Source organism: Miniopterus natalensis, chromosome X, assembly GCF_054644295.1.
Source record: "Miniopterus natalensis isolate mMinNat1 chromosome X, mMinNat1.hap1, whole genome shotgun sequence".
In the NCBI taxonomy this organism is placed as follows: domain Eukaryota; kingdom Metazoa; phylum Chordata; class Mammalia; order Chiroptera; family Miniopteridae; genus Miniopterus; species Miniopterus natalensis.
In genome coordinates, this window is record NC_142103.1 from 78,547,952 (window position 1) to 78,573,911 (window position 25,960).

The following is a 25,960-nucleotide window of genomic DNA, read 5'->3' on the forward strand; positions in this document are numbered from 1 at the left end:
TCCTGCTCTACACAGTCTAAATACAAGTAACACTGGCAGCCTCATTGGGCCCATCTAAGGGCACCACATCTGCATCTCCCATGTCCACCGGTTTATACTGATACAATGGTAGCTGGCTGAAGACACATACTGGACAAGCAGACCTCCTTTGCTTATTTTCTTAATATAAATCAAATTCACTGCCAGACCTATTTAGTGTCTATCCAGTTTGGGGTGCATTGTTTACCAGATTAGATGTTGGCCTTTTCAGGGCAGAGGTGCTGAGGTCTTTTCTGTCTAGTTCCACTGAGATCTCTCAAGTGATCTTACAGGACTCTTAGGCACTATTGAAGATGCCAAGAACCATTAGCTATATGTTTTCTGAGTTTATATAACCCAGAATAACATAGGCTGCTTGGCGAAACTCTAAGGTGGTCCCAGTACAATATAGTGTCTAAAAGAAACACAATTTTGACTCCCAAAGCCTAAAGAGTAGTGTAGATCTTTATTGCACCACATACCTCCTAACCAAACTTCCTTAACATCCTCCTAACTTTCTGTCTCCCTAGGCTTTCAGGACAGCTTTTGAAAACCCCTTCTTCCCTCCAGTTGCACTCCATAAGTCCAAGTTGACTTTCTGAAAATTTCTCCTCTTCTCCCCATCCCTTTTTTCTGTCTTTCCCAGATTAGTCCCTTGCCCTATCTAACCTAAAACCAATTCCACCTCTCTCAACTCCCACAAAACTTCACTCTCACCCATTACCCAGATGAACACAACAGAGGCTGAGAAACCAAGCAGTTCTAACAACAACAAAAAATCTTCCTGGGAGATTAAGGCAGAGGAAAAGCTGTGGATATTAGACATTAATATTTTTTATTTATGTTGCAATTGGAAAGTAAGAAAGCACAGGCAAGTGTGTTTGGAGGAAATTCTGGGTGCAGGTGACACCTCAGTTTCTCCCAAGGATGAAATTGACTTGAATACTTTAGGATTTCCCTCGGAAGGAAACAGTGGTGTTTGGCCAGAAGATGGCACTCTTTTAAAACAAATTTAGGCTGCTCCTTGCTACAAGGGGCTGGGAGACACTGAGTCTCAGTTGTTAAATATCTCAGATTGCAGAGAAGGGCGAGGTAGATGGGAAAAATAGAAGACTAAAGGGGTGAACAGTGATCAATGGAGGAAATAGGATTTAGCATTCAGAACTTAACTGATGATGCTGGTGATTTTCTTTACCATTTAGCCAGGCCATCTGATATGACCTGAATGTTTGTGACACTCCTAATCCCAAACTTGTATGTTGAATTTCTAACCTCAAAGTTGATGGTATTAAGAGGCTGGGTATTTGAGAAGTGATAAGGGAATGAATGTGGAGCCGTCATGAATGGGATCAGTGCCCTATAAAAGAGACCCTGCAGAGATCCCTTGCCCCTTGCACCCTGTGAGTATACAGTTAGAAGTCTATGAACCATAAAATGGGCCCTTACAGACACTAAATCTGCTGGCACTTGGACTGTGAGAAGTAAATTTCTGCTGTTTATGAGTAACCCAGTTTATGGCATTTTGTTACAGCAGCCTGAATGGACTAAGAGACCATCTCATTTTTATTTTCTTTCTCTGCCCTATGCAGTGTCCTCACTAACTTTCTACACAGTCAGTGACTTACAGAGGTTTGAAGACAGATCTTAGAAACCTTCCCTTAAATCTATGTCCTTCTAGAAACTTCCCTTGCATTCATAGTATTTTGTTTTTCATAGCACTGGCCAGAGCCCAAACAAATTTGTTGCTTGGTATCTACAGTAGGCTATGTGCTCCAAGAGGTAAATTCTGTCTTTTCACTGCTGAATCCCAGTAATGCCTGCCAGCACATGGTAGGTGCTCAGTAAATATGTGTTGAATGATTGTAAAAATACAGGGCAATAACTGCTCACAAAAATATAAAAGTACCTTCTTTCTGCTTCTATTCTAAAAGCTTAATGGATAATGGTTAATACTTATTGTTTGCTATGCTAAGCCTTTACCTGCACTACTTAACTTTTCCCATCAACTCTATTATTTCCTTCCTTCTACTTCCTCGGGGATTTTCTTGCTGTTCTTGTTCTAGTTCTTTTAGTTGTTGTGTTAGATGGTTCATTAGATCTTTTTCTTGTTTCTTGAGATAGGCCTGTAATGCTATGAATTTTCCTCTCAGGACTGCTTTCGCCATGTCCCATAGATTTTGGGTTGTTTTCTGTTCATTTTTGTTACTTTCCATGAAGTGTTTGATTTCTTCCTTGATCTCCTTGGTAATCCATTCATTGTTTAATAACATGCTATTTAGCCTCCATGTGTTTGAATATTTTTGAGTTTTTTTACAGTGGCTGATTTCTAGTTTCATGGCATTGTGACCCTAGAAGATGTTGATCCCATCAACTCTATAAAGGCAAGTTCAGGTGTGTCTTATTCACTTTGGTGGTATCAGCCCATCAAAATGCTCATCATGTTGCTCTGTGGACATTTACACAACCCTTCCCCCACCATTTTCCTTCTCTTTTTCTTGCTCCCACCCCACCACCCAAACATACACCCACACCACTACACTCTACCACAGTTTCACCTATGGATCTCTGTGGTTCTTGGGAAATATACGAGGCCCATTAATAGGAAAACATGGTTCCCACTGATGTGTGACCATAAAGGAGTGTAAATAAATAATAGTCATATGAGTCATACATGCATTGAGTGGAATCTTGCTTAAGTAGCTTGTGACCCACCTCGAAGGAACTCCAAGTTCCCTCAAGCCAATTTTTTTCACATGAGGCCCCTAAGCTGCCTTTCCAAACCTGGATCCAGGTTAAGACTACTAGTTTACACCAACTGTGGCTCTGAGACCTGCATTTGAATTCTGAAGAGAATGGTCTTGGTCAAGGAAGGAAACCAAGCTCTGATAGAGAAAAGGGAATTGTTACTATTACCCAATACCTTCATTTTTTCCCATCCAGTTTCTCCAATGACTCTAGACTAAGGCACATACCTTGCATTTTATCACCACCTCAGTGTAGTGGTCAGTATAGTTTTAAAAAATTGATTCATTCAATGTTGATGTCCTGCTTATTGGAATTATATCATAGTCAACAGAGATTTAACACTGTGAAAAGAGTTGTGATTTCTACCTCATAGTGAGGATGAGGTTTTTCTGTAAAGTTTGGCTGCTCATCAATCATGACATTGACATAGTAGAAGATAAACATTACCTTGGGATGTACTGGAGGATGGGTTATTTCTCGTGGGAGATTTCTTACCTAAGAGGGCTTTTTTCCTGTCTCCCCTTCTCTTTTTATCCTTTACCAGGCCTTTCTTACCTGCTCTAGTACGTTTTACAAAATGATCAATCTTGGTGTTGATTTCTCAGGAAATCAAAGACATCCAAAAAGAATTTATCATTTACGTGATGTAAAACCAAACCTTGCATTTATTTATGAGACTTGAGAACAATTTGGACATGTGAGCAAAGCCTTCAAATGTGTCTTGATTTGTTAGCAATCTTTTAAAGTAATTTGAATATAAATGCTTTTCTGAGGGACAGATAATCCCTAGGTCAGCCATAATCCCCACTGCTTCTTAATGTATCATGCCTGTTGCTCATTTTTGGCTGCCTGACTCCTAAAGACATTAGATTTTGGACTCATGCTTATAAATGCACATTCTCCTCCAACACCCACCTTGATCTTTCTATTAGTAAATTGCAGAAGGGGGCTCCTTCATTGAGACAGAGTTTGAAACATTTCCAGAGTTCCTTCCAATCCTGATATTTTCTTTCCACATAAAGAATAGTGCAGAAATACAACCTTACCTAACAGGAACAGTTTCACAGTGATAGTTCTTCTATTTATAAAAAACAAAGCTCAAGTCCACAACATATTTTATTTTATTTTTACTTTTTAAATATATCTTTATTGATTTCAGAGAGAGGAAAAGAGAGGGAAAGAGAGATAGAAACATCAATGATGAGAGAGTCATTGATCGGGTGCCTCCTGCAAGCCCTTGACTGGGGATCAAGCCCACAACCCGGGCATGTTCCCTGACCGGGAATCGAATCCCAATCGCCTGGATCCTAGGTCAACCCTCAACCGCTGAGCCACGCCTGGCCAGGCAACCCACAACGTATTTTAGATGACAAAAGGCAACATATATTTTTGGAGGGAGTAAAGTGGATGTTGTGAGTGCCGCTCCCTGAGTCCCCCAGTTGCTGGGAATGCAAGCTGATCTCAATTCACAGCTGCAGTTCCTCACCCAAAGTAGCTCCTCCTCCCAGAGACAGCTAATGAAGAGATGCAGAAGCCAGACTCCCTTGCCTCAATGGGGGATAATTCTGAAAAGCCTTCCCAGCTCCCCCTTAGGATCTACTGAGGCCTCAGTTGCAACTGTTTGGAAGGTAAACTCCTGCCCAATTCTGCCTTCCTCACCAATGTACTTCTATTTCCTGAGAACTATCCCAATAAACTTTCTGTCCTGACTCTGCATCTCAGTCTGTTTCCTGGAAACTTAACCTAAGACAAAGGAGTGACAAGATGCAGAAAGGCAGAATGACTTGCTCCTGCTATACTGATAAGCAAACATAGAGTGCTGGCAACAAACGCATAAATCACATAATGCTGCCATTAAAAGAATCCTTAGAAGCCATCAAGTACAACCCACCCTTTTCCAGATGGGGAGACTGAGGCAGAGAACCAAAGTGATTTGCTCAAGGTATTACAAGTTAATTAGGTGAGAAAGCTTCAATCAGACTCTACACTGACTGATGATACCCCAGGCAGACAATATTTGAGCATTTAATCAGCTCCCAGGAAACCCTGATAAAACATGAGAGTCAAACCAAACTGAGAATTTGGAATCAATACAAAGTGGCTTTTTAAACCCATCATCCATAAACAAAGCCTCATTGTGACCTGCTATAAGAAGCCATCTAACCTTGGGACAATAAACTATATAGAGAAGCCAGGTCTGAGTCAGGGGTGGTAGTGCACTTTATTAACAAACAAAACAGTGCCACACAGGCAAAAGTGTACTTCAATTGCAAAACAAACACATATGTATACTCCTACATGTAGCAATGGGGCACATTTCAGACAGAACATTAGGCACCAAGTTCACAATCAAACTAAAAGTAGTTCACAGTCCTGCAATATTTTTTCTTCAGTGTAGTATAAGTCTGTATTTATTGGTTGTGACAAAAAGGATACCTTTTAAAATCTAATTTTTTATGTTACAAAGGAACAAGGCCAACTCAGCCTTCAGAAGTGTGAAGCAGACACTTTAAAAGGGTGACACTCTATCAGCTACTTAAACTGACTCGTTTCTGTGGACAGGAGAAAAGACCTATGATATCTTGGTGTTGAACAATCTCATATAAGGTGGGAGTTCTCAGCTCTGATTTCATGTTTATATACATCTGGACTGACATCTATTTTGATAATCTGTAGCTTAATAGGGCTTTTCTAAGAAGTTTAAGAAGAGGGCAATTGCACACTCAGGAGTTCTTCAACATTCAAGAATTGGATATGCTATAAACCTGATTACTGTTAAAACTTGCCAGTTAAGTTTTTCCCATAAGGTGTGTCAGAACCAAGTTAATCAGTAAGTGAACAGAAACAACTGAAATAGATCAGGGATGTGATTTCTCTAAGCCGTTTGGTATATGTGGTACCTCCTTATGTATCAGAGCATACGCAAGACATTGCCAAAACTCCTAAGTTAGCTAAAACAATTTTCAAATGAAAGGTAAAGAGCAGCAGAAAAATCTTGCTCTTTGCTCTTAGGATAGGCAAAACAAATACCTAAAATCCTTACACCAGGGTCACGACTTAATTTTGAATTTATGATAAGGTTAATTATGTAATAAATGGATTGGTTTCCTTTGGCAACCTTTAATTCTCATTCAATAAATAAAACAGATTATGTTAAGGGGTGTTAGGAGATAACTAGGATATGAAATGAAATGCTGAATATGGGAGAAGATAGAAGAAGCAGTGGACTGAATAGCTGTAAAACAATTGTGACATTTTGTAGAGAGTCAAACACAATGGTATCAACTATTATAAAAGCATAAAATAATTGAGCATAGAATAAGTGACCTGATAAATAAAATTAATTTGAGTCTAGCTTGTTTAATAATGTGTAGAAGCATGTTCTTGAAAAATTTTACTTAAAACTGTTGGCATATAAAAGAGTAAGTTTCAGCTAGCTAGAAGCTTCATTTCAAATGAAAAGTTCATTCATTTATGTTGCCTGATAGGGTGTTACTGTCTATCCACCACCTATGTACCTGAGTCCACTGAATCTTCTCAACTGCTTTATTTGATCACATCTGTGTTGATATTTCCCTTAGATATTTATATTAAGAAACGAAGTGTTTTGTGGCTGAAACCTTTGGAAGAAGCTTTAAAAGTCCGATGGTTTTTAAAATGGGAAAGACATGAGGTGGGCACTGTTCTGGTCCACATTACTCCTTAGAGAACTTAGTCTTCATATGTGAAATCACTCAATTTCATGTCTTTTATAAATCTTAATAACTAAGGCAAGTGAATTTATAATATAGAGCCCTAATTCCCTTGCTTTATCTGATAGTCTCAACAAATAAGAAATTTTTAATGTCTATTTCAGTTATTTGAGAGAAATTGGTATGTTAACATTTACTCTAAGGTAACTATGTTGAAGACATATTTAAGTTAACAGATCTGTCCAATTCTACTATGGTCATAGGAAAAAAGGAAAAAATATATGCCACTAGGAGCTTTCAGACAGCCAGGGTCTACCTAAAAAAAATGAAAATACTGCTTTACTGAAATTGGTAGAGAATGTTATCATCAATGATGAATGAAGTTATGTCTAGCCATCTTCCAGGAAGAAGAGATGATGCTTCATGTAGAGCTAGTCAGGGAGGCCTCATGGGGAGAGTCCTGGCACTAGTTCACTCTGCTCTGCTGGGGAGCTGCACAAAAGTCACAGAAAGTCAATTTAATCATTATGCCTTGGAAAACACTGTCCTCTTTAAGAAACAAAATGAGAAAGTATACAGGCAAGCTAATACTGAGACTACATGTCTAGAAACTGCAGGAATTAGAAGTGGTCAGGAGATAACTGAGGCAACTACCTACAAAATGTATTCCCCCACCCACTGGTCTGGTCTACCTCCACTGCTTTCATGTACTATTCCCTCATCCAAAGTGGGAGCTGCTTACCTCAGGAATCTGTGAGTCCCTGGACTCTGGAACCTACACCTCACCATTTCCTAAAGACTGAAAAGATCAGTCACAAGCTGGACCTTCACCTATTCAACCTCTACAAAAAGTTAAACGCTTCATTTCTGCAATCATCAGGCATTTTATGTTAAAGGGGAGAAAAACAGGACATAGAAGTTGTTTCTGAAGGGCACTTTAACTTGAAATTAAGAAACTGATCACAAAGTTTTATTCCACCAATCAACAGGAATTAGTCTACACAGACAAATAAGACAGAACATGCTCTTTACTGATTTTAATGAAGTGATTCTGTGAGTTGTTTTTACTTTAACACAGACTAAATAAGGGGTTATATCCAGTGCACTTAACAATAGTCTAATGAGACACAGCCATTAATTTGTCAACATGTTTCCTTCTGATGGTAATGGAAAAGAGTAAGCAGGGAGCATACTTTAGGGTCGTTCTAGCAGCCTAAACTTATATGCCAGAAAACACAGGGCAGTTACTGATGTGGAAAATCCAACAATCTTCATCAAGCCTGGAACGGAAGGGAGGTTTCTTTCCCAGAAGGTGTGCGTGATTTCAGTAGCTGGAACATCCTAGATGATTGAACACAGATCATTAGCAGAAGATTCCTGCACTGACAAGGAGGGGCGAAACATATCTGTAAAATCAGTGCATGAATATGCCTTGGAGAGTGGCACCTACAATTACACCAGAGGCTAGAAGATGAAAGATATGAGTTTTTCATGTCTGGTTTTACTGGTCTAAGAAGAAGAAGTTGCCACAATTACCTCCGATTCAGGCTCTTCAATGTCTTGCTTTGTCACCTTCCCCAGAGCATTCAAAATCTGAAAGAAAGAGGCAATGGTACTGTGAAATGAGGTTCTGTAGTCTTGACAGATTCCTGCCCCGCTGGACACAGGTGAGTCCTCTGAGTGCAATAAGGGGCAGAGAACTAGACATACAGAATTATCAGTGTCAAGATCTAGAAATGCCAGATACCAAAACCACTGCTGGACTGAAGAGGGAGGGTGACTTGTGTTTCTCCCTTACCGATCTAGCTGCTCGCTCTCCAGCTTCAACAGCTCCTTCCATGTATCCGCTCCAATGTGTGGCTGTCTCCGTTCCAGCAAAATAAATCCTGCCTACTGGTTCACGAATCACCCTTCAAGGAAACAGAGGTCACACAGTTACCTGAGAAGGCACTGAGGATTAATGAGTTAATTGCTGCCCTCATTTAACCCAGAGAAGACAGGGTAACTCAAATTGTTTTAAAAACTTCCATGCGACTCAGCCAAAGGTGAAAGGCTCCTCCTTGTTTCCTGGACTTGCATGCAAGGGTCTGAACTTTCAAACTAGAGAGGATCAGGCTGTCAGATCATCAATCGGTAAAGGCATCGGTAATTGGAATATAAGAGCATGCATTAAATCCACCGTCAGATTTATTTGCTGTATGTTTCCTGTTTTTAGTCCATTCTGCTCCCTACACTGTCTTTCCAAAGGAGTGCATTATGCATGAGATCACATCTGATTGCAGACCCCAGCCATGCAGGCACTCCTGGGTTGTCAGGAGGAACTGTAGTGGTGAGTGGGAAGACAGGGAGATTAAATGACTTCTGGCAAAACAATTCTTGAGGGATTATATGTCTGTCTCCTTAAAAAACAACCTCTCTACAGTTAGCATCCATGAATTTATCTGGAGACTGGCTGAGGGCAGGGGGACATTCTCTTACAAAGAGGTCTTGCGAAGAGAACCACAGAAGGGCTGGGCTGAATGGGCAACTGTCCTCTCTTACTTTGTTGGCTTTGACTCCTACCATGTCTACAGCCATTTATAAAATCTCCTAAACTGCACATCTCTACCTCAACCCACTGTCATGCCTTTTTCCAGTTCAGGAATCTTTGGCTTCATCTATTCCCGATTCTAATCTCATCTTATAGACATCTACTTTGACTTCAGAACTACTTCAGTTAATCAGTACTGCTATCATTAACAAGGGGTATTTGATTCAATTAATAAAAAACCCAAATAAACAAAAATTGCATGTAAAGAAAGAATTAATAAATTTTTCTTCTTTCATTGACAAATGTGACCTTCATCTAACTCTCTAACTCTGTTTCTTTGGAAACCTGAGAAGGTATAAGGCCATCAATGTTCCATGCAATACTGCTTATGCTAAAAATGTCTCCCCCAGCCCCACAATGGTAAATTGCATCTGTGCTGGAAAGACTGGCATGAATTGTAAATACCTAGTAGGAGGCTATCACTCTGGGCTTCACTGAGTGTGGTGCCTCTTGTGACTGGGCATGTCCTTTGCAGGGACCCTGGATACTATGCTTCTGAGGCTGTTACAAGAGACAATGGGTCCTATTGGGCTTCTAAGCCAAGATGGACCCCCCCCCCCCCCGTGTGGCTGTCACCTCCTCACATCTTAGCTGCATAGAGTGGGGATGCCTCCCTCTGAAGATGAATATATGATACTGCTCTGCTGGCAAGACATGTTTAGCCCATGTCTTTCTGTGTAGGCTGGTGCCCAGAAGCCTAGAAGTAGTTGTGTCAGACTTAATGTCTAACTGAGCTCAAAAAGGCCCCTTGGAGAACACTGCAGCTTGCAGAATTCTCAGTTGTACTGCTGACATCTGAAATCCTCACCAGTGTTCTGCTATTGTTCTATGTGCTGACAGCTATCGTTCTATGTACCAACATTTTCCTATGACATACAGAAATATACAAACTGACTACTTAACACATTAGAAACAGGAATGCTGACTACTAGTTCTAAAATCCCCATTGAACTTTGCTTATATTGTAAGTTTGGTGCATGTCTTGTATCATTTGGTATAGTGTCTGGGTAGTACCTTCCATATTGAGTCATGATGCCAGGAGGAAAGTAGGCGGTGTAACAGCCCCCGGAGTACTGCTCTTCGCACCAGTTCTTTTCTTCATAATGCACTGGCTGAAGTTCAACAGGGAGAACATTACAAAGGAAAGACAAAGCTGAAATTCTACTGGTCAACAATGAAGGATCTTGTGTATTTTACTTTAACAAAATGTTTACACTTTTTTAAAAAGGTAGACCTGTTTTTCTAGCACATTTAAGGAGAAACATGACAGAGCCAAGTAATTGTCTTTTGTGAGTTATTATGTATACTTTGAGTTTCTCAACCTCTTGACTAGGGGAGATATGAAGTATTCTAATATCTGGACACAGGGCATCTGCAGGCAGATTCTGAACTCTTTAGGCCTAAGTCTACATGATACCCATCAATAATCAGGTTCTGGAAAGGTCTGGTCAAACCTCTGAATTCTCTAAGTAACAGACTTTACTTCCTCATCTACCAACACATTATTGCTGAAAAAAAGGGTGGAATGGAGGAGGTAGAAGATAAACACTGTCTAAGAAAGACTTTTTTAGACCACTGGTCTAAGCTAGGAAAGTGAATGATAGGAATTCTGATAAAAAGGGGAGAATTAAAGATTAAGATGTTTCTCAAGGGACATGAGAGAACCTTCTCTGATTTCCCTAAAACATTCTGCAAATTTATTTTTGAATAGTTCAGAGATAATCCCCTAAAAGAGTGCTAAGCTATCTGGTAGGATCTTACGAAATCATTTCATTCTCATAATTACTTTCAGTGGTGGATTGAAAGCACTGAAATTCCTAATGAGCTATGAATTGAGTCTACAAATGGAAAAATAAATTAGTATGACTTTGACCTGGGCAGAGAGTTTAGATTCAGTTATACTGTCAAGTATATACTGCAGTGCCTTCACCAACAAATGATGATATATCTGGGATTTTATTTCACAGCAGTCAGCTGACTTTGACAGGAAGGCAGGCCCTTGGTTCTGGGAACTGATCTCATCCACCAGGGAGATAATACCTGCAGCTCTAGGCTCTGACTACAAGTGGCTGCCAGTTATTCAATGAACATTTAAACAGCCCAAGGAACCACTGTATCAGAAATTTCTTGCACCTGACAGCAGCTTTTAATGGCCTTCTGTGATTGCTGAAGTTAATCTTCCAGTAAGCATATCCCTTTATACTCTTTTCATAAGATTGTCAGAAAACTAGAATCTGCTTTGCTTTATCATTTACAGCAAATAGAGCAGAATCTGCCATATATTAAAGCTGGGCGTTCTTACTTGTAAAGCTTCTTCAGATCCCAGTACTTTGGAGTACAACTCACAGATTATTTTCTTTCTATAAAAAATAACCAAAAAATATTAAGGAAATAATAGCTGATGAGTATAGAATAAATGCAGTGAGTTCCAGGACTCTTGCCAATGAACCAGATTTATCAAGGAAACATTAAAATCAATCACCTTCTGTAACTACACAAAATGAACAGTTCCATGAATCCCTGCACTCCAATGAACTATGCTTCAATACAGTTATTTGATTTGAAGATTCAACAGCATTTGTTTTCTTTTTTACATGTTTGCTTCTCTTTCATTACCCAATACCATATTTATTGAAGATTAAAATGAGAAACATAATTTTCAGTTAAATTCAGTCATTTTAAAAATTGATTCTAAGTCACTTTCCTGTAGATTTCTAGAATAATTCTTATTAAAAGTGTGTAGTATGTATGATGGTGTCTTTTAACTATCGTATATTTATATTTTACAGGCACTACAAACATATAAAGCTATTTAATCTTTTAAGCATAACATAAAATATGCTAGACCAGGAGAGACTTATGGTCATTCCAGTCTAGTAGTCTGTCACTTGAGAGAATGGTTTGTGAACACAGGGCTCCAAAGGGCATCTGGGGAGTGGGCATGATGTGAAGTTACCTCAAACACAACTTTGGCTATCCTCATAATTCCTTATGCAAATGACTAGCACAGAACACCAACACACAATACAATATATGGATGATGTATTATAGAATTGTATCCCTGAAACCTATATAATCTACTAATATCATCCCAATAAATAAATGCCACAAAAATCAATAGACTAGTTTATCTAAGTACTTATTGGAAGAGATAGATTTGGAACTCACAAACACTCCTGGTGAAATTTAAAAGTTCTAATTTACTAAACTCGTCCATTTTAGAAATGAATGGTTCTATTTCAGGATTTGTTGGAATGGGTTCACACTATGCAGTTATATACTTTTGGTATTTGCCTTCTTTAGTCTTTATATAGTTTAAATATTGAAATTGCTCCAAAATATTTGTTATAAGATAACAAGCAACAGGAAAAAGAGTTGCTAAAAATGTGGTGAAGGGCTTAATTCAAATCTGTAAGGTAAGCATTAAAAGCTAAAGAGACAAATGGCCAAAAATAGGAGGAGCAGGGGAGGGAGGGAAGGAGAGGCTATACTTACTAGTAATAAAACAGATTTTAAAAGATGACAATTTTATGTTGCCAGTTACTTTAGAAAAATTTTTAAAACATGTCCCCAGTGTCTCTAAATAATATTGGACAAAATTTAACCTTATAAATTCATCTGAATGCTCATGTTTGCACCATTTATATAACTCTCACAACTTCCAGCTTGTGGATATAGTGTTAAGGCAGGAGAAGGAGGAGAAAGAATTATAAACAGTATTTATTGCCACCATTTTACCACAGAAGGTTTTAAGGGAGAGACAAATGCCACTCCTGAGGTGATGTCACGCAACATTAGGTGGCTATTTGAGTTCCAATACAGACAGAAAAAGTTTGTTTTCCCTTCAAGGAGCTGTTTATACTACAGATCAATAACCATACAGGAAAGGCAGAACTGGAAGAATTCTCAAAACTACTGTCCTCCTTTCTCTGCCTAATACAAGCTCCTCATTCAGAGATAAGAAGGTCGCGGCTCAGTGTGTTGAAGAGAGTTGTTCCACATCATTCAGCTAATTAATGACAAGGCTGAGGCTCAACTCTGCTGAGCATTCCACCTGTAGTAAGAGCTCAATAAAAATTTATTGGAACAAAATCATTCCTCAGCCTAGAATGGTACTCTCTATGATATAGATAGAGAGGGTTGATACTTACCTACTTGACATGAGGTTACAAGGAATAATGCTAGCATTCTGAGTCAATTAAAAAGCAAAAGTTTTGACAATCATTCTGAAAAGCTTAATGAGGTTTAACTTATTTTCAAGACATATAATAAAATATTTATTAAAAGAGAGTAAAACTCAAAATCTAATCAACCTACATTGCAGACATTTTTTCATTCATGAATGATAAACCAGTTATAATAGAAATATAAGTCATTATTTATTATATTTCATATTATTAGTTAAGTCAAGAATGAGTTCATACAAATATATCAGAAAATTATCTTCCCCATTCCTTTTTCCTGTTAAAATTAAAAAAAAAAAAATTGGAAAAGTATGTAATACAAGGATGTTGGAGCAATGCACTGACTGATTAGTTGGGCTCTAAAAATGATAGAACATATTTTAATGATGGCCAGAAAAAGTCACTGTGTAAATCATTTTGTAGCTGAATTTACCGACTGGTTTCTAAACCTGACTGCTCATCACAATCACTTGAAAAGTTTGTTAAATAATACAAATACTCAGGCCCCACCCCTAACGTACCGAATTTTAAACTATCAGCCTCAGAAAAAGATATTTTCCAAACATTCTTTTTAAAAAATTTAAGTATAGTTGTTATACAATCTTATATTGGTTACATCAATTTCAGGTGTACAGTGCAGTGATTTGACATTTTTATACCTTACAATGTGATCACTCCACTAATTCTAGTAATCATCTGTCACCATGTAAACTTATCCCAATATTATTGACTATATTCCCCTTCCTCTTTATAGAGGTACCCTTACCTCTATACCCCTTCCCTCTGGAAACCATTCCTTTGGTCTCTGCTCATATGAGTCTGTTTGGTTTTGGGTTTGTTTATTTGTTTTAGATTCCACATATAAGCAAAACCATGTGATATTTGTCTTTATCTGTCTGACTTATTCCACTTAGTGTAATACCCTTTAGGTCCATTCATGTCATCACGAATGGCAAGATTTCATTCTTTTTTATTGCTGTGTAATATTCCAGTGTGTGTGTATGTGTGTATGCACACCACATCAAACATTCTATGGAAGATTTTGATGCAGTCAGTTCTGGGAACTGTTGCTCCAGTCAACGGTTCAGACTTCTAAAGGTTTTGTCATATAAAAACTTTTGAGAAGTTCAGATACCATTTGGAATTATAACCAAATGTCTACACCCAGGCTGGTATTTATTTTATTATTAACAAGGAGGGGAAGCAGGAAATCCAAAAGAAAATGTCAAGCTTAGTGTGGCATAATGAAAGAAAGTATGCATTAGATGCTATTCCTGACTTTGTGATAAGCTAGATGCGGAGCCTTGGCCAAATCATTCCCCATCACTAAATCCACAATTCTTCTTCTATCAAGTGAGTAGGTGAACACTAAAGTAGTTCCCCTTCCTGACATCAAATCTCATGGTAGCTCAAATAAACTAATCCATGTGCAAATGTGGGTACTTCTGCAGCCTTTCCCTGACTTCCATGGTCATCCAAGTAATTCTCAAAGCAAGGGCTGCTAGTAGATTTGCTGTTTAATGTTTAAATTAAATGCAGAGAGAAGTATACATTGATGTGTGTATTGGTCCTCTTCAAAAGCTAGCAATTCCCAGAGGTAGCTCCCCAACAGTCAAATGACTGTATCCAGATATAATTTTATTTGAACAAATGCTTCCAAGGCAAAACAAAACAAAACAAAAATACAATAATGTGGAAAAAGAGAAAAGGAGAAATAAGGAAAAGGCTGTTGTCTTTAAATTATTTTATGCTAGGAAGCTTTTGGGAGAAGGGAACAGTGCATGTCAGAGAACCTTAGTAAAGGGATAATGATCTTGCAAGGTGATTTGGACTGAGTCTAAAACTTTTTTCACAGCTAACACCTTTATGACTTTTCTCCATTCATCTTACACAGAAACACTGACCTCTCAACCACTATAAAATAAAAACAAATATGTAAAATTAAATTAATATATGCTTATGGGTAAGTACTGTCAAGGGGCTGTAGCAAAATACAAAAGGTTGACTTATTAAGATTTCAAGAATATTAGTGAATTATTGTGTTTTTCATAATGCTATTATATTGTTAGTGTAACAAGCACAATATAAAGCTAACTTGCTGCATGTATTTCAGAAATAAATTCTTACCTTTGGTCTTTTTGGAGTTTAGTTAGGTGGATGGCTTTTCGAGCAAGAATGAAGCTGGAAAGAGAGGTTACATTTCAACTATTAGGTGACAATGGTTTATCTTAAGAGTTGCCTCTTCTTTTTGAAGTGTTCTTGCCTCCACCTACTCAGCACTAATGAAATCTCTCACATCCTCTCAATATTTACCTCTATTAGAATAAATGTCATCTTTAGCCTGCCTTTAGTCTGCCTCTGTATCCAAAACCCTTGCTAAGTTGTGGGCTTCTAAATGACAGGTGGCATCTTATTCAATATTTTACCCCAAAAATTTGGCACAGTTTTTGTCATATAGTAAGAAATCAAATGTCAGAAAAAATTAATGTTGCATAAAATGATTATCCTGGTAATGACTATTGCCTTCTGTTAAGTACTTGATAAAAGCTGTAAAAACAAATATAAATAAGTGTTTGTACTGGATGCCATAGTAAGCCACCCATATTCCTCTTCAGGACCAACCACTCATTACCTACAGCTCACAATTGAACCTTTCTCCAGCAATTACACTCTGCAGCAGAAAACTGACTGCCTCAAGATCCTCTGCCCCTCCCCAGAATGACTAGCTCAGGAGTGCAGTGGGGTACCAAGGCCCACTCTCTTGCCTCAGTGCAGGATGCCTTTGAAGGTTCATTCAGCTCCATAGCTCACTGTGGGATGTCAGGCCTCTATAGGATCAACATTAGAAACCAATCTCTCTCTCTCCCTAATCCTAAATTTTTGCCTTCCCCACAGGTAGTGATCCCCAGAGCACTTCCCAACAAACCTCCTGCACCCAAATCTCCGTCTCTGAGTTGACTTCTTGGGAAACTTGCCTAGCACATTCCTCAAATTTAGTAATTTAGTAAAATTAAGTTATAATCTGTCTGCTTCCCTTTAAGCAAATACATTCTTTTTTTATACTGATATTACTAATACCATGTATATTTAAAAAAATTAATTGTGACAAAAAGTCCTTAGTTATATTATACTATTACTAGAAAATATATTTTTTTAAAAAATTCTAATGAGCTAAGGTTCAACTAGGTTATATCTCCATTTAAAAAAGTTTAAAAATTGTATTTTTTTTTTGGTACTAGACAAAAAAGACAAGTAAATCAGGACTGAAAATGCAAGGTCTAAAAACATGTATTTTGTCCTCTCTCTCACCCCCAAATTAAATTGTTTCTCAGTTTGATTGGCAGTTCCTTTAGAGCTGTTATTTGAGATCATTCTGGGAAATAAAGACACAAAAATATATCTGTGTTAATCCAGAGAATGGTATTTCAGAGAAAGTTGTAGACTGTTTAAGAAATTTGAACTATTGTACTTCATGGGACATAATCATAATTTTGCTTAACACCTTATGTTATGGCTTGCTAATAATGATTTTAGTTAAATTTTAAGTTTATCAAGAATCAGTCGTTTTAGACTAAGTAATTATTTCAATGAAAATCAATTATCTGATGAAAGATTAAATAATTTAGCTGAAAACCTCTTTAGATCTTGGGTGCTTTTTACAGTTCCTTTTCTAAAGGGCAGTTAGTGTTGGCTCTTTCTGTCGAATCTCAAGCTGAGAATGAAATAACCTCTTAGATCTACTTTAATATGAACAACTGTCCTTTAGGGTTTTTTTGGCGTTTTATTGAAGAAATCAAACACTCTGGCTTTGGGTTGGGAACATTTCACAACTCAAAAGTACAAGTTCCTTTCTAGCTTCCAAAAGGCACTAATTATCACAAATGCAGTACTGGGCAATTAATACTCCTATCGTCAAGGTTTTCCTTGCCCAGAGCAAAGGGCAGGGTGGAGGCAATATAGTTTCAAGGCAAGAACAGGATGGATGTAATTATCCAGATAAAACATTTTAGAAACTGCATAAATAACCCCATTGCTTTATGGAAAGTTTCTGCCACACGTGTCATTGTTAATAAAGCATGAAGAAAGCCAAGAAGGGCAGATGCTACAATATCTAAATCCCAGGGCAAGAAGAACATCTATGTTCTTCCATCAACAAGTGGACTGATCTTGATTGAGTCTTCTAAAATCTCTATGTTGACCTCCTGCTCTCCTTTGGCATATAGAAGGTGATGCCAAACTGCACAATCTGTATCCTTTCCTGCCCACGGTGGTTAGAGATGAGGAGGATGTATTGTTACTGTGGCTATTATGTTGTGAGTACTTGCCCTTCCCAAGGAGGCCGATGTTGTTTTTTATATTTTACAGCCAGAGAAGTGGTTACAAAATGCTCTGTTGGCAGTCTGGTAGCCCAGCCTCTTTTCTAAGTCCCTTGGGTCATGATCTGGTCCTTTTGTTTTCGTAATTTCCCTCCAAAGATGCAATAAGCATGAGTTCAATTCTCTCAGGGGGAAAGGGAAAAATCACTGGTCCCTAAAAGTCACTTGACTGCTATATATGCTGTGCTCTTTTGTTGTCATGTGGTAGAATAAATAGCCCTTTTGTTTGTATAGCTTTGAGGAGGTCTAAAAGACATGGCAACTGGGAGGCTGTGGCACTCCTTAGTAATCTGTGGGAGCCTCGTTCCCTCTCTGGACTCCTAGTTCTCTAAGGGCAGAGCAGCTGTGTGTGGAATTGGGAGGAGAAGAGCTCTCCTCTTCCAGGCACAGAGCTTCTCCCTGGACCATCCCTGGTGAAGGACAGCCATGGAGTGACCTACTAGAAAAACTGCCATTTACTTGAGGCCTAGCTCTGCTTCAAAGTACACTTCCTAATTGGTCATCAGTCTTATATCCCAGAGAAACAATGAACATATTAACATTTCCTATGTAGCAATGTTTGGAATGGAGAAAATGATAAATCCTAGAAACCCTAACTTTGGAAGATTTTACAGGATAAAATAGTTCTCATTCCAGAATGGTTGTGGATACTCTGGCTCTAGGCAGAGTTGTCTACCACACCACCTATTTAGTTGCTTCTTTCACTATCCTCAAGATATAAGTTCATGGAGGAAAAAATATATGGGCACAAATTCAAATGGTGTCAATTTTAGTAAAGCTTTCCAGTGTTCTTGTGCTAAGTACAAAATATTACTCTAATATTTTAATACATGGAAACATGATATATTTCTATAGGGTTATTTAATCATTGCTTGAGCTTGATTCCAGAACACTATGGTCTCCCAGTGTACACACCAATACACCAACACCATTTGGAAAATGCCGATCACCCAACTCTAACTTACCCCATGATAGCAGGCAGTGATCCATCTGGCTTGGTGTCATCCAGGGTTATCGAAATGGGAGCCTCCTCATCTTGGATGATCATACAACCACAGTAGTCTTAACCAGAAGAAAACCAATAGGATATTGAAACTGACCTCATCAGAGATTTAGAGGAAAATTTCCCTCTTTCTCTCTCTCTCACTCGCTCTCTGTGTGTATGTGTGTGTGTGTGTGTGTGTGTGTATAGCTAAGGGAATGACAAAGCTTAAACTATTGGTCTTTGCCCCAACCTTAGAATCTATTTCCTATCAAATACACACACTTGACTATACAAGATGTCTGTTCACCCAGGTACATGAAAAATGATCCATCTTGATGACCTTTACATAAAGGTCATGTATGACAAATGCATGACTAAAATTTTAAGATGATCTTGGAGCCTTGGAATACGTAGGGAAAGAGGAGGTGTGTTAGAGAGAATTACCCCTATGAACTCATGGAAGAAGTGGCAGGAAAGAATCCTCTGAGTATGAGCAGAAAGCTTATCAACAATAGTCACCATATCTGCCCAGATCTTGCCTTATTTAATCCTCACAATAACCTGAAGTAGGTTTCACTGTTACCATTTTACACAAAGAGACTGATACTGAGAGGAGTGAAGTATCACACCACAGGCCACACAGCTAGTAAGCAAGTGAAGCCCAGGAATGTGTGAATTCAGGGCAGTGCTCTGTCCATGTTGCCTCTTTGTCTGTCTCTACTCATGAAGACTAAGTGGGAGGACATATGCCAGGAGCCAGGGTAATGGTGGCCTTGCAATTACTGGGATCTCTTCCTTCCCTTTCACTGCCCGCAAGTGTTCTTAGGGTCATTTTGTGTTAAGAGGGGAGATAGGAAATGAACAGACTGAGATTTCTGCTCCTTTCTCTACCAATTTGAAACCACTTACCTTTTTTTCTATTCAGTGTCTAGTATAATGTTCCTAAAAAAAAGTGCAGTTCCTTCACTTAATTCAATTTAAACATGAATAAATGCAGCCTACCCTTCTTCTTCCAAAAGGCTTCCTTGTAATACATCATACACTTAATGATAGCTCCCATTGGAAGACGTTGCACTAACTGGTTCCTCTCCGATGGCAGCTCTGGATTAAAGTGAATCTTGGCCGTCAGAGTTGGAGGGATGGCACTAATTACATATTTGCACTAAAAGACACAAACACAGAATACCACCTCAAACGTGAGTCAGAATGTTTGAACGGGGTGTGAAACATGATATATATAATTTTGAGTGACACTGAGCAGTAACAGCATATGAAATGAGGCCACAATGAGTCAAAAAACAAGACAGGTCAACCAAGGCTGGTCATTTGGAAGAATGAGTTGGAAACATGCCAGCATTAATTATGGCACTGCTTGGATTATATTTGGTTAGAAGCTACAGAAGACACAAGGCCTATTTAATATATGCTCCTTTTGACGAGACTCAATTACCTCATAAACGTCATGATTCAATGTCTTTATGATGATGTTGTCACCTGACTGGTCAACACAGGTAACAGGTTGACTTAGCTTCACTCTGTCCCCGAGGCGGCGCATTATCAGTTCACTCACTTGACCAGATCCACCTACGAACTTCCGTTCCTATAGGAGAAGGCAGGTAGGAAATATTATAGAAGCCCAAGAAAGGAATATAGTATTTGCTACTGCTTAGAAAACCTCCAGAATGTCAGAGGCCATACCTCCACCCTCTGTACACCTAACTGTTGGAAGAACTCATTAGGTCAGAAGCAAAGTCTACCAAGAGACCTCAATTATCATGCTCTGCAGTTTCTGGCAATGAAAAGCAGATACTAGTTTATAAAGTCACAGAATCGAAATAAATGTCCTCCTATACCAGTGGTCCCTTGACTAAATGCAAATATCAGCAAGTCTGTGGGCTTCAAATGCCCAAGAGTTCAGTGTATGGAGGGAACCCTGGGAAAGGGCTGGTGCTGTGCTTCTCCCAAGGGATATGGTTTCTTTTTGTAAAAATTAATTATGTTTTCTAGTTTTATTGAAATGAGGATACAGTTTCTAACTTCCTTTGGCTTCTCAAAGCCCTAGCCAAGGGTTGTCCAGGCAGATTAAAACGTTTTCTAAACGAACAGGCTCAAGATGCTCTTGTAAATCATCTAACCATCACCCAATGATGTTCTAAGCATTTAAATCTCAGATATTGAGTAAGTTTTTGCAAAATGTCTAGAAGTTTCCGTGTGGGGGCAGAAGGGTGAAAACTAAGCACCTGCTTATTTCTCCAGACATTGTTAAATAGTTCTCTTGAAGAGCCCTATAAGACCATGAGTGCTCTGCCCCACTGAAATCTGCTATACCTACCTTGGAAATGGTTCCAGCTTGATCTCAAAAGGTAAGTCCCTAATACAATGCATTTTGTAAGAAACAGGCATATACTTAGCCTGTTGCAGAAGATTCTCTGAATGGTTAGAAATACATGTAGGTAGACTGAAGCACAGCCCAACATTTGACAGTTAGGTACTTCAATCATGCTCCTCTAGAAAACCTTGCATGAGCAGCCACACAGTGATTTTTCAGCTTCTATAACTAGCTATTGTTCTAATGACACCACTAAAGTTCTTTATAAAAATATGCCCATAGTAGTTCAGACCTAAGTTCATGATCTGTATTTCCTCAAGAAACTGACACCATTTAATTTCGAATTTGACCTCTGTTTTCTAAGACTTACTTTGAATTTTAGTATAGTGGAAATGAAAAGACCATGGACTATTTTCAGCTTGTTCACTGTCTACCCCTCCATGTCTAGCATTGGTTGAATTAAAGTATTAAAGAGTAAATATATAAGTTCTTTATAAAGATATTGTGACAATTGTTTGAGAATCATAATATGAACTGTGCTTTCCAAAAGGTTGTGCAGCATTTGGCTAGAAGTACTTTGGCTCCTCTGAATAAATCAAGATACCCCAGAAAGTAAAATATAGGTTTAAAGGAGTAATGTGTTATTTCTGCCTGTAAGTAAAGAAAAAAATGAAACTGTCTTGCATTTGCTAAAGCTAAGGGTCAAAGAGCAATAACTCTTGGGGATACAAGAACAATTTGGGGACTTTTGGATATCTCCTAAGGAGAAGAATAATTCACTTAGCAGAGACTCTACACCTTGTACTGTGGAACACAGCAAAGTTAAAAGTAAACTTTTCTTGCACAGCCAGGCATGGCTCAGTGGTTGAGCGTCAACCTAGGATCCAGGCGATTGGGGTTTGATTCCCGGTCAAGGCACATGCCCGGGTTGCGGGCTTGATTCCCAGCCGGGGGCATGCGGGAGGCAACCGATCAATGACTCTCATCACTGATGTTTCTCTCTCTCTCCCTCTCCTTTCCTCTCTCTGAAATCAAGAAAGATTTTTTTTTTTTAAAGTAAACTTTTCTTAATTAAACCTCATCCTACTGAGGCATAATATTCCTAGGAAAGAGAGACCCATTTTCTTTGTAAACAGGAGAACCTTGAAACAATCTCAGAGGCTGAAAAATTGGAGAATTAGGATTCTGGCCTCACTACTGGTTTGCTGTGCATCCACCCAATCAGCTAAATGAGCCCATAATGGAAGTGGTATGCAGCCAGGCAAATTCTAGTTGGCAGTTAAACTTTAGAATCCAAAATGTAGAATTTACTATTGAAAGACTGGCCATAAATCAATATGAAAATTAGAAGAAAGAAAAATAACTTCCATTCTATAATAGTTAATGAAAAAGAATAACTAAGTTACAGAATGAGACAAAAAAGCCTTATGTCTAGAGCACAAGTGACTTTAAGTACAATAATTTTACAAGTACAGTAATCCCCTCTTTATATGTGCGGGATATGTTCTAAGACCCACATGGGTGTCTGAAACCATGGATAGAACCAAACCTAATATATATTATGTTTTTTCTATACATACATACACACACTTTACAACTTCTCTTTGGCATATCTGAATTACCAGTATCAGTACTCTTGCACTTGGGGGCTATTATTAAGTAAAATAAGGGTTACTGGAACACAAGCATTGTGATACCACAATAGCTGAGATGGCTACTAAGTGATTAACAGGTGGGGAGCATCTACAGTGTGGAGACATTTGACAAAGGGATAATTCATGTCCCAGGCCAGACAGAGTGGGAGGATTCGAGATTTCATCTTGCTTCTCTGAACACTGCACAATTTAAACTTGTGAATTGGTTATTTCTGGAATTTTCCATTTAATATTTTCAGACTGCAATTGACTATGGATAACTGAAACCACTGAGAGAAAATCCATGGATGGGGGGCAACTGTACTCTAAATTTTTGGAAATTAGTTATTTCAGTAATTTAGCTCTCCCTTACATAAATAGCTTAATTTTACCTACCTCTAAAAGGAAAGAACTGAATTCTCAAAACCAAATTAATTCAAAATGAAACATTCGTTAGCTGTGAATTTATCTTCAGGAATAAGGAAAATAAATTTTAAAAAAATGTTTTTGGAAAAGTTTTTTGAGGTCATTTCAAGCTGCTAATTATTCATGTTCAAAATACAGAAGCAATTATTACAACGCTGATCTGGGTGAGGGCAAAAATCTCAAATTAAGTTATATTTGCAAAAGGACACTCCATACCTGGCCCCCATTGGTAACTGAGAATATCCGAGTGGTTCCACCGCACTGCTTCACATACCACAAGAACCATAGGGCAGAAACCTCATGAGGCTCAGAGGTCACATTGATGTTCACAAAGAGATACGCAAACTGCTTAGCAGTCCTGGTCACAGAACAAGAGCAGATGTCAGAGGTAGATACATATATACTTCATAGGATATCATGGTTTTAAAACACAATTTAATACGGTTAGAAAATATTTCTATAGCTTTTGAAAAAACAACTCATGAACTCAATTTCTGGAGGAATGCATATTTTATCTCTTGGGGAAAATAAACTTTCCCTTTGTTTTTAGGAAATTATGAGTTACCTTCAAATATGCTAATCCCAGCGCATTCTAAAGGATCAATATGCTACTCAGGGGTAAATAAGGATATCTGTTCTCACATATTTGAATAACCACACTATATTCTCCACCTCCACTGCCCCACCCTGGCCCAGGCTACCAATGACTATCACCTGGGTTACCATGGTGACTTCTCATGGTTATCCCTAACTGGTTGTCTTATATTCACTCTTGAAGCTTCTTTAAATTATAGCCAATGAAGTATTTTTTTTAAGAGAGAGAGAGAAAGGATGGGAGAGGGAGAGAGGGAGAGAAACATTGATGTGAGAGTGGAACATCCATCAGCTGCCTCCTGCACAATCCCCAAGGGGAATTCAACCTACAATCCAGGCAAGCGCCCTGGTCAGTGTGGCTCAGTTGTTAGGCATCGTCCTGTGCATCAAACAGTTGCTCAGCTTTTATAAAAGCTGTTTGTTGTTCTCTCCACCTGGGAAAGAACTTCTCCAAACCATCCACTCTTCATAACTCCCACCATTCACTATGGCTCATTCCTGGAATATACCACCCTTCACACCATTCATCCTTTCAGGTCTGCACCCATTCACAGTGTATAATTCTTGAAAGATACCATCCCCTCATACCATCTATGTTTCCCCCAACATACCCCAACTACTGTAGTTTATTCCTGGAAGATACCATCTACAAATGCCACCCATCTTTTATGTCTCCCCCTAATCCATTGTGACTCACTCTTGGAAGACACCACCTCTCTACACCATCCCTTCCTGTCTCCCTCAGGCACTGTGGCTCATTCCTGGAAGATACCATCCCCCACAGAATCTCACCTTCTTGTATACCCCCATAAAATGTGGTTTATACATGGAAGACACCATCCTTCTACATCTTATATCCTTCCTATCTCCTCCGCCCAGACACTGCAGAGCATTCTCAGATTATACCACTCTTTCATAGTCTCTCTTTTTGTACCTCCCCATCCACTATGGCTTATTCCCGAAAGATACTATCCCCTCTACTATCTATCCTTCCTGTCTTCCTATGCACTGTGGCTTATTCTTGGAAGATACTTTGTACTCACATCACACAATCTTCCTGTTTCTCTCCCACCCCCCTCATTGCAGAAAAATACTATTCTCTCATTCCTGGAAGATACTTTCCCATGACTTTATCCAGTCTTCCTGTATCCCCTACCCCATTCATTAATTCATTCTTGGAAGATACCATCTGCACACAACATCCATCTTTCTTGTCTCCTTCCCATCAATTGAGGCTCGTTCCTGGAAGATACCATTCTACCAATGCATCTATCCTTATTGTCCCCCATAACCCATGTACTGTAGTTCATTTTTAGAAGATACCATCCTCCCACAACGTTCATCCTTAACCATCTACCCCCGTCTATTGTGGCTCATTCCTGGGTGATACCACCCTTTCACCATCATCTCTTCCTGTCTTCCCCAACCCCTATGGCTTATTCCTGTAAGATACCATCCCCCTACTCCATTCATCATTCATGTCTCTCACCATCTACTGTTGCTCATTCCTGGAAAGTATCATTTTCCCATACCATCCATCATTTCTGTCTCCAACCATCCACTGTGACTCAATTTTGGAAGATACCAATCCTCCACACTATCTACCCTTCATGTCTTTCTCCAATGACTATTGCTCACTCCTGGAATGTGGCATCCCACCATATCACCCATCTTTTCTGTCTCCTCTCATGCACTGAGGTTCATTCTTGGAATATACTATCCTTCACACCATACACTATTCCTATCTACCCCTAGTAACTGGCTCGTTCTTGAAAGATACTATTCAAACACACCATCCATCTTTCATGTCTCCCTCATCTACTGTGGCTCATTCCTCAAATGTACTATCTGCACACATCACCCACCTTTCCTGTTTCTCCCATTTACTGTCACTTATCATGGAAACACACTGTCTTATACTATCCATCTTTGCTGTCTCTTCATCCACTACAAAACATTTCTAAAAGATATCATGCCCACACACCTTTGACCTTTCCTTGTTTCCTCCCATCCTCTTTAGCTTATTTTTAGTTGATGCTCTAACTTTTTGGTTTCTGTTTAGAGATTGCCTCATCAAAGAATACCTCCTTTATTCTCTGACATTTTAGGTTCACTGTTACAGTCACTCTCCTTGCATTATGTAATTTTGTCTGTAATGCCAGTATTCTGCTAGAAGACTGTAAACTCTATGAGGGTAGGGGCCTTGTTTAACAAATTCACCACTCTTCCTCAGTGCTTGGTACAGTGCCATCACATAGCAGCCCCATATGGTGACTGAATAATCTGTAAGTAACTCAGCTAATAACACAGATTCTTATTGAAAACATTATGTAGTTTATATTATTTGTTAAAATATACTAGTGTGCCTCCAGTTTCATATTTTTGTA

General features: G+C 38.7%; 1 protein-coding gene across 1 annotated transcript in view; it reads right to left on the bottom strand.

Annotated features, from left to right (window-relative positions):
- Nucleotides 1-4,965: 4,965 nt before the first annotated feature.
- LOC107541464 (amine oxidase [flavin-containing] A) overlaps nucleotides 4,966-25,960 on the bottom strand; it is a 60,833-nt gene continuing 39,838 nt past the window's right edge. Inside the window, exons 6-15 of the mRNA XM_016218531.2 lie at nucleotides 23,196-23,337; nucleotides 20,041-20,190; nucleotides 19,593-19,752; nucleotides 18,571-18,667; nucleotides 15,357-15,410; nucleotides 11,348-11,405; nucleotides 10,060-10,157; nucleotides 8,254-8,365; nucleotides 7,992-8,048; nucleotides 4,966-7,796 (exon numbers count right to left, since the gene is read on the bottom strand). Of these exons, the coding sequence (XP_016074017.2) occupies nucleotides 7,650-7,796; nucleotides 7,992-8,048; nucleotides 8,254-8,365; nucleotides 10,060-10,157; nucleotides 11,348-11,405; nucleotides 15,357-15,410; nucleotides 18,571-18,667; nucleotides 19,593-19,752; nucleotides 20,041-20,190; nucleotides 23,196-23,337 (1,075 nt within the window). The 3' untranslated portion in view covers nucleotides 4,966-7,649. The remainder of the gene's footprint in view (nucleotides 7,797-7,991; nucleotides 8,049-8,253; nucleotides 8,366-10,059; nucleotides 10,158-11,347; nucleotides 11,406-15,356; nucleotides 15,411-18,570; nucleotides 18,668-19,592; nucleotides 19,753-20,040; nucleotides 20,191-23,195; nucleotides 23,338-25,960) is intronic.